Below are 8,873 nucleotides of genomic sequence, written 5' to 3' on the forward strand. Positions count from 1 at the left end.
CAATGAAGATTATTCAATGCGGATCCCAAAATACAGACGCCATAACCTTGCCAGCCGACTGTTGGGTTTTCCCACGCTTTTGAGCGTCTGCTATTTCATTCAATTTCAATTTACGGTCATTCAAAATCATTTTGTGGATTTAATGTTTTCGTTGGTAACAACTTCTTTTGGGCGTCTATTGCGTTCACCGTCTTCGCTGCTAATTTCACCACGTCTAAACTTAGCATACCAATCCTTGATGGTTGATTTTTCTGGGGCAGTGTCTGGAAACTCGGCATCAAGCCAAGTTTTTGCTTCAACCGGAATTTTTGTCTTCAAAAAGCAATATTTTATCAACACGCGAAATTCCTTTTTATCCATTCTTTCACAATAACAAAAGTTGCGTCACTCAAAATGCTATAATTCATAAAGTAATAATTCGACAGCTGTCAAATGTATACACGCATCTTTTGAGGGTTAGGGCAAACTAAAAAACATATGGATTTAATTCTAGTAGCGTCATCTATGTGTCAGGTCGGGGACTTTTCAATTGAGCTGTTATAATTATTTTTTGGGAGCTTCTTTGGTTTTTTTGGGAGGTCTGCAGCTTAACTGTACTTACTGTACTGTAACTGCTTAATTGTAATGAATACTTAACATCTCAATATAAGCTAAAATAATATCCGAAATACCCAGCAAATATATATTTTTATCAAAAATGAATCGAAATATGTTAAAGGCTTTAGTAATTGAATTTCCATACAAAAAAATTGAAGATAATTACATTTACAACTTTATTTATTTTGAACATTTGTTAATAATAAGGAGCAAATAAGCATGAATAGTTTGACATTATTATTTATAAGCATCTAAAATGTTAAATTGCAATGCTACCAGTCCATATGTTACCACTTGTCCTACCACCTTAAAATAAATGAAAATGTTGATAAAACATAAAAAAATACGCTGTACTACTTACAGATGGGATGATACTTTTTCGAACTGTAAAAATATCGAAAATTGCCATTTTAGGTTTATGTGTATGTAGAACTAACAACAACGATTCAACCTATAATTAAAATTAAGTCATTTAAATTGCAGTAGAGTGTAATACATACCAAATTAGCTTCTTCCAGCGTTAGCTTCGTTATAGGGTATTTATAAATGTACGATATAAGATCGTTACTCTGAAATCAATATTTTAAATTAATACTTACCCTATTGATATTAATAATTTATAAGGTAGAAGGAAGCTTGTTTTAATATTTGATTTTAATGACAGTTCATAACTTATAGTTCAACTACACTAGATTTCTTTCCAGTACGTTAATTTCACAAACAAACAAAAAATATGAATACCTAACAGGTCAATTGAAAAGTCCTCGGCCTGACACATAGATGGCGCTACTAGAAATAAATCCATATGTTTTTTAGTTAGCCCTAACCCTCAAAAGATGCATGTATAAATATGACAGCTGTCGGATTATTAGTGTGTGAATTATAGCATTTTGGGTGAAGCAACTTTTGTTATTGTGAAAAAAATTAATAAAAAGGACTTTCGCGTGTTGATAAAATATTATTTTTTGAAAGAAAAAAATACAGTTGAAGCAAAAACTTGGCTTGATGCCGAGTTTTCGGACACTGCTCCAGGAAAATCAACCATCAATTGGTTGATTTTCCTGATTGGTATGCTAAGTTTAGACGCGGTGAAATGAGCACCGAAGACGGTGAACGCAGTGGACGCCCAACCGACGAAAACATTAAATCCACAAAATGATTTTGAATTGCCGTAAATTGAAACTGAATGATAGCAGACACTCTAAAGATATCAATTGAACGTGTACATCCTATCATTTACGAATATTTGGGTATGAGAAAGCTCTGTGCAAAGTGGGTACCGCGCGAGCTCACTTTTGACCAAAAACAACGACGAGTTGATGATTCGGAGCAGTACTTGAAGAGGATCAAGCGTAATAAACCCGAGTTTTTGCATCGATAGATAGCCAATGAATTGGGAATCGAATTGCTTTCTTATCCACCGTATTCTCCAGATCTGGCCCCCAGCGACTATTTCCTGTTCTCAGATCTCGAAAGAATGCTCGCTGGGAAGAAATTTTCGTCGAATGAAGAGGTGATCGCCGAAACTGAGGCCTATTTTGAATCAAAGGACAAATCGTACTACAAAAAAGGTATCGAAAAGTTGAAAGGTCGCTATAATCAGTGTATGACCCTTGAAGGGAATTATGTTGAATAAAAAACTAATTTTGCCAAAAAATGTTTTTTACTATGATAGGCCGAAGACTTTTCAATTGACCTGTTACTTGAAAAATATGTGTAAACTTACCAAATTAGTGATATCACTACTTTTCTTACAGATGTAATAAGAAAACCCAATCAAACCAATGCAGTAAATAAACTCTCCAAAGATTTCAGCGTTAAAATCGGCATTTCCCGATATGAGCACTACCAAGTATGACATGCAAAATATCTGCGAGATAATGGCCAATATGAAATGCCAGATAATAAAAAAGAAATTTCCATAGCCGACTATCTGATACTCGTAATTTAGAGAAAAAGCCGGGTATATTTTTTGATATTGTTTCAGTTTGTCTGCGAAATAGTTCCACCTGTTTGGCGCTATATCGTATTCGAATCGCATTTTCCGCAGTTCAAAGTCATCTCTTATAGCATCAAGTATCCTTCGGAAAATTTTGTCGTAGATTACAAACATGTAATATATAAGAACTATAGCTATTGTTCCGTAAAGTACATCAATGGCGTTGGTGAACGACTTGGCAAGGTTTAAGAAGCCCCATCCATATACATTCAGTGACAAAAGTAATACGACGATAGAAAATACGTACATTAAAATGACATAGAACAACGAACCATATTGGAATTGTTCAGTATCCTTTATGGTTATGAAGTTTTGCAGTCCTATTTTTTTACACTGTCTCATAAGAGCGTCCATTCCATTGTGAAAACTCGCCATCATTTGTCTGTTCATCACGAACGACACCATCAGATAGAAAAGCCAAGAGATTCGGAACATTGTTACGATTTCTGTCACGGCGTTGTTTCTGAGTTGGTCACGATGGAATGCGAACATATAAATATAATTAAAACTGAAAGAAAAGAGAAACAAGTGAGTTTAAGTAAATTAAAAATATACTTTGGTTATCGCAAAAAATACTGCAGTTATTTTTGGGTAGTCATTTTCATTTACAAATTTTTGAACATAAACTGTAGTTGCATAACAAGTGTTGCTATTGCTTCCTATTATCACTGCTTTTGTTTAATGATTCAATAGCTTTTATTGAAATATTAGGTCTATTTTTGCATCTCCTGAAAATATATGCGGCAAGAAAGATGGAAACTTTCTATAAGATATGTTACATCAATTTCTATATATAACACTTCAAAGTTACAAAAAAGTTGTACATAGTGACGTCACTACGCAAGTTAAAAACTGCAACATTTTTTCTGTAACATCATCAACATAAAAATAAATCATTGTGAATGTGCACTAACTAAGTGATAATGATAGCCCAGTTCCTTAAAATGAAAATAATCGTTCTTTTCTTGGTAGTTTTTACAATATATTTCATGGAGCTATTTTTTCTGTGTGGACATTCATAGCGAAACATCCCAATTGCCAAAAGAATTGGCGTTATAGCACAGACAATACAGTCTGAGACTTTGGGAAATGTTATGAAAGGGTACCTCAAACTTAGTCTCATGTTTGGTACATACTCACTTAATGGTGGTGTTTTTATATATTCAGATATCTAAAAACATTTTGTTTATTACTTATAATTTATTACGAGTCACCAGATTATTATTATATTTACTGATAAACAAATATGTTGGATTTAACCTTTCATTTAATTATGTTTGTTCAATGTCTCTTCAATTTGTGTGTTTGCTTTATACAGAATCGTTATAATACAAGAAAATGTAGGTTTTATTTCAATATTACATACGATAAAATCTTGTTTCAACGAGATATTAATCTAGGTAGCTTCAAATTTTATTTAGTTATCATTATTATAACAGATCAATTGAAAAGTTCCCGGTCTACCATAATAAAACAAATTTTTTTGGCGAAATTAGTTTTATATTCAACATAATTCCCTTCAAGGGTCATACACTGATTATAGCGACCCTCCAACTTTTCGATACGTTTTTTGTAGTACGATTTGTCCTTTGCTTCAAAATAGGCCTCAGTTTCGGCGATCACCTCTTCATTCGACGAAAGTTTCTTCCCAGCGAGCATTCTTTTGAGACCTGGGAACAGGAAATAGTCGCTGAGGGCCAGATCTGGAGAATACGGTGGATGAGGAAGCCATTCGAAGCCCAATTCATGAATTTTTGCCATCGTTTTCACTGACTTGTAACACGGTATATTGTCTTAGTAAAGCTACACTTTCTTTTTCTTCAAATGAGGCCGTTTTCCGGCGATATCGTCCTTCAAACGGTCCTATGTAATAGTCGCTGTCCTTTTTCAAGGTAGTTAATAAAAATTATTCCATGCGCATCCCAAAATACAGACGCCATAATCTTGCCAGCCGACTGTTCGTGTGCAGGCCACTCGGATGACTGTCGATTATACTTCGGAGTGAAATGATGGAGCCATGTTTCATTCATTGTCACAGATCAACGCAAAAAATCGGGTTTATTATGCTTGATCTCCTTCAAACACTGCTCCGAATCATCAACTCGTCGTTGTTTTTGGTCAAAAGTGAGTTCCCGCGGCAACCACTTTGCACAGACTTTCTCATACCCAAATATTCGTAAATGATATGATGTAATTCGGATATTACGGTCATTCAAAATCATTTTGTGGATTTTTTAAAATGGTTTTGTCGGTAACAAGCTCTTTTGGGCATTCACTGCGTGAAGTCACCGTCTTCACCACCGTGCTCATTTCACCACGTGTAAACTTAGTATACCAATACTTTATGGTAGATTTTCCTGAGGATTTTTTCAAAAAGCAATATTTTATCAACACGCAAAATTCCTTTTTATCCATTTTTTTTCACAATAACAAAAGTTGCTTCACTCAAAATGCTATAATTCACAAACTAATAATCCGACAGCTGTCAAATTTATATACGCATCTTTTCATACATATGGATTTAATTCCAGTAGCGCCATCTATGTGCCAGACAGGGGACTTTTCAATTGACCTGTTATCTAACTTTTTATCGATTAAATACAGATTTTCAGTAAACCACATCTCTCAATCAAGTCTTGAGCCTAACTAACAAAACCTTAAAAGACGATATATACAATCCAACGTTCCTGATTTTTTAAATATTTTCTTCAGAGAAAGTTTTGTCTTTGCTCTCTAAATTGTCTTCTTTTTTTTTGAACATAAACACTTAGAACATTCTTTTGAGGCGGTGATAAACTAATAAATTTGCTAGAAGAACAGATTAGCGCAGTCCATTAATTTTATAATAACAAAAGCGTTTCCAATAAAATCACTATAACAATTAAAATCGAATACCTGATTATGATGAGATTTTGATTTGTATCTTTATGTAATTTTCGCTACATTGTATAAAAATAAGAAGTGATGCTTAAAGTAATTCACTTCATCTATAAAAAAATTATAGCATTGGATTCGTCGTTTCAAAATAATGTTGATAATGTATGATTAAGATGTTTTTATGTATTTTTTATATATTTTAAAGTCTCCTTTTTATCAACGAGGGTTTATCTGGACTGAACCTACAGTTTTTGACATGAACTCCGAACCACGGTCCTCGGCATTAAGCCTACTGACTGGCGAGTGACCAACTTAGAAATCATCCCAGAAGACATCCAGTCTTACCCAGCCTGTTTACTGACGTGACTGTGATCATTTTCCTTGTCGGATTTTGCACTCTTATTTAAGGACAATTACAAATGTTAAACAATCACAAACATAAATTTACGACCATGCCTCAGAACGATTTGACCACCGATTATCGCAACAGTAGGTGACCGCCCTGTCGCCTTTACCACTGCGCCAACCAAGCCGGTTTTTATGTAATTAAAATATTGTTACTGCCATATATAACAATATGATTTTGCTCAAAATATTTAGTAGATTAGATATATCTAAACCAAAATTGGAATAGGTAAGTTAACAATATTTTTCAAGTATTATTTAAATTTATAAAATTTCGATGGTTTATGGGTCTCATTTTACTCTAGTTAAAAAGAGACATAATATTGACCTATGTGTTGGTATTGGTTGACCTTAATGTCTCATTGGAATTCTTCAAAATATTAGTGAGTATTAGAGGTCATTAATGTTTTTAGGAATTTTCCAAACATTTGGCAACATGCCACTGTTTTATTAGATAGAGTATAAATGCATATTCATTAAAATAAATAAATATTGACGTAATTTTTTATATACAAAGCATAATGGGTAACATATGATTTATTCAACATTTTCATTTAATTTAAATAAAGAATTATTTCTAGAAATATTTGTACAGATCAATGTATCTAACGAAAAATATTATACATTACAAAAAACACATAACCGCATTTTTGGCAATCTCAACTAATTTTGAAAAGCGCCCTCTAGTGGCGCCCAGAGAAGTGAACTTTGTTAGAGACTGTAATAATTTGATAATATTAATCTTGACATAAACTATACCGTCAAAAATATCTTGCCAAAATACCAAGGAGCGTTCTAATTTGTTGCTGAACATAAAAGTAGAATTTACCATGGGCGTGACAATAAAATCCGACCATCTTTTATTCGTGTCGTTCAAAGCACTTTCCACGGATTGATATAGGTTTGGCATTATTTTCTGGCACTTCTTCAGATGATTGTCCGATTCGAGAGGTGTCATTATAAACGATTCTACCGAATCTAACATTTTTTTGAGAACCTTCTCTAATTGTTCGGACCTTAAGAATAACGAGAACCTTAACAGAGGTTCTATGGGATTAATTTCGAGTTCGAGAAATTTCTGATCGCCGAGGAGTTCTATGGACATGTTGAGGAATTCCAGAATGACAGCGTCAGGTACGTATTCTTCTTTTTCGTCGTCTCGGGTACCGTGGTATGGCCCAATAATGGAGTCCAGGTCGTATAATAGAGACTGACATTCTGAAAATTATTTATGCATTACGATAATCAATATTTATTTTATGATATTTAAATTTATGTAGCATTTTTAGCTTCGCTATATAATTAAAAATAACCTTGGATTTTTTTGTTGACTGCACTAAAACTGCTTAAAATTCTCATTCTCATCTCATCTCATTTATTTAAAAATATTTAGACCTATTAGCTGTGGTTTCGAAAATTTTAAGCAGCTTAGAAAATAGTAAAAATACTTTAACATGTTTCTTGCTGTAAAGAATATCCAATTAATCTGCTTGGTATTCTAGAAAATATTATTTTACTTTGTTTTCATTAGGCATTCAAATAGTTATAATAATGCCTAATTAATAATTCAGTTACACTTACTTGGAATGACTTACTTAATAATTCAAGTCTTCTATCCAATTTGAAAATTTACTTCCTCACCAAATACTTATTCCTCTTTATTATTTAAGAAAATATTCAGTGTAATTATAGGCAGATATGTAGTTAAATAATTAATTATCATCCTAAATAATTATGCTCGATTGTGAACTTTATTTTCGAAATGTAATATATAGTATGTATTTTGAAATATTTGTGGAATTGTATGAAATTTTAAAAGTTGCTGAGAAAACCTGGAATAATGTGAGAAAAATTGTAAAAACAACAATTTCGTGTTGCCATACAAGTGTCATTGTCACTGTCATCAATAGTTTCAATGTCACAAAGGACACAGTTAGTATATTTGACACTTGGTAGTGTTAGTTATTTATGGATGCTTTTGGAAATTTATTTTGTGCCTAAAAATGGATACTGAAAAATTACCGGCCACTATTATCAAGCCAATTTAGAACACTGAAGATAATATCTCGGTACTGAGCGTTCATAATTCCTGATGGCTATCGATGATAAGTAATTGTTTTAGTTTTAACATATAAAAAATATCGTGCATAATAATAATCCATTGTATATAATAAGTTATTTTTCACTGGTAAAACGTATTATAATAGTTCCTATATGATTATTAAATGGGGACCAGTGAAGATCGCCACTACTTTCTAAACAGTCTAATTTAATTACCTTCTGTAGCAATTAGATCCGGTTTTACTGAAAATAAAATGTTATATTACTTATAAACACTTCGTACACTTCATAAACTTACAACGTATGATATTGGACAGAAAGTATCCGGTTAGTGTTGTTAATATCATGCTTTGGATCGCAAAAATAATAATCGACAATACATCAATCTCAATCAATCAATCAATCAATTCGAATCAATTTCGAATCGACTCGATTTTATTTGTTTTTTTAATATTCAATGGGACATAAATTTTTTATTATTTTTGAAATATTTCTTATACGGTACCGCTTAAAAGTTGGTTAAATTTGTACATTTTATAATTTTAGTTAGTGAATTAAATGCATTTTATGCGCATGCTCAGTAGTTTTTGTTAAGTAATTCAGAAATAATATAAAAAAATTAAACAGGAATTTACCAAATATTGATACCTAAGATAACTAAGATTTACAACGTTTGTCGGTTAATAAGTTCCAATTGTTATTATAAATGTTTTAAAGAATTCTAAAAACATTTGGCAACGTGGTTCATTTTCAACAACCCAAACCGAATAATATTTTAAACTAATTTACATGTTCCGACGCATCAGACAACAAACTATCCAAGACATTTGTATCACTTATTGTGAAATTATTACTTACGATCCAACGTTATGCAATATCGTTTCTTTTGCATAAATTGATGTAATATATTATTGGGATAACGATTGTAGCAAAA

The 8,873-nt window shown here is 32.4% G+C and overlaps 2 protein-coding genes across 3 annotated transcripts; both read right to left on the reverse strand.

The window, feature by feature from the left end:
* Positions 1–759: 759 nt before the first annotated feature.
* Positions 760–2,984, reverse strand: LOC143198578 (uncharacterized). 2 transcript variants are annotated; one of them, XR_013006245.1, is made up of 4 exons: positions 2,844–2,984; positions 1,098–1,166; positions 959–1,048; positions 760–903 (listed from the first exon to the last, which is right to left on the reverse strand). XR_013006245.1 is itself a non-coding variant. In XM_076407897.1 (4 exons), the coding sequence occupies exons 1-4, from the start codon at positions 2,708–2,710 to the stop codon at positions 835–837; spliced, it is 615 nt and encodes a 204-aa protein (XP_076264012.1). In that variant the 5' UTR covers positions 2,711–2,827; the 3' UTR covers positions 760–834. The 2 variants fall into 2 exon arrangements, 1 of the variants encoding a protein (XP_076264012.1); XM_076407897.1 differs by lacking the exon at positions 2,844–2,984 and adding an exon at positions 2,324–2,827.
* Positions 2,985–6,397: 3,413 nt separating this feature from the next.
* Positions 6,398–8,373, reverse strand: LOC143198139 (uncharacterized). The gene is made up of 3 exons (XM_076407148.1): positions 8,238–8,373; positions 8,156–8,182; positions 6,398–7,096 (listed from the first exon to the last, which is right to left on the reverse strand). Exons 1-3 carry the CDS (start codon positions 8,284–8,286, stop codon positions 6,504–6,506), a joined length of 669 nt encoding a protein of 222 aa, XP_076263263.1. The 5' UTR covers positions 8,287–8,373; the 3' UTR covers positions 6,398–6,503.
* Positions 8,374–8,873: the final 500 nt, after the last annotated feature.

The sequence above is a fragment of the Rhynchophorus ferrugineus genome, unplaced genomic scaffold, assembly GCF_030347505.1.
Source record: "Rhynchophorus ferrugineus isolate W39M unplaced genomic scaffold, kcgeb_rfMv2 rfM6, whole genome shotgun sequence".
NCBI lineage: Eukaryota > Metazoa > Arthropoda > Insecta > Coleoptera > Curculionidae > Rhynchophorus > Rhynchophorus ferrugineus.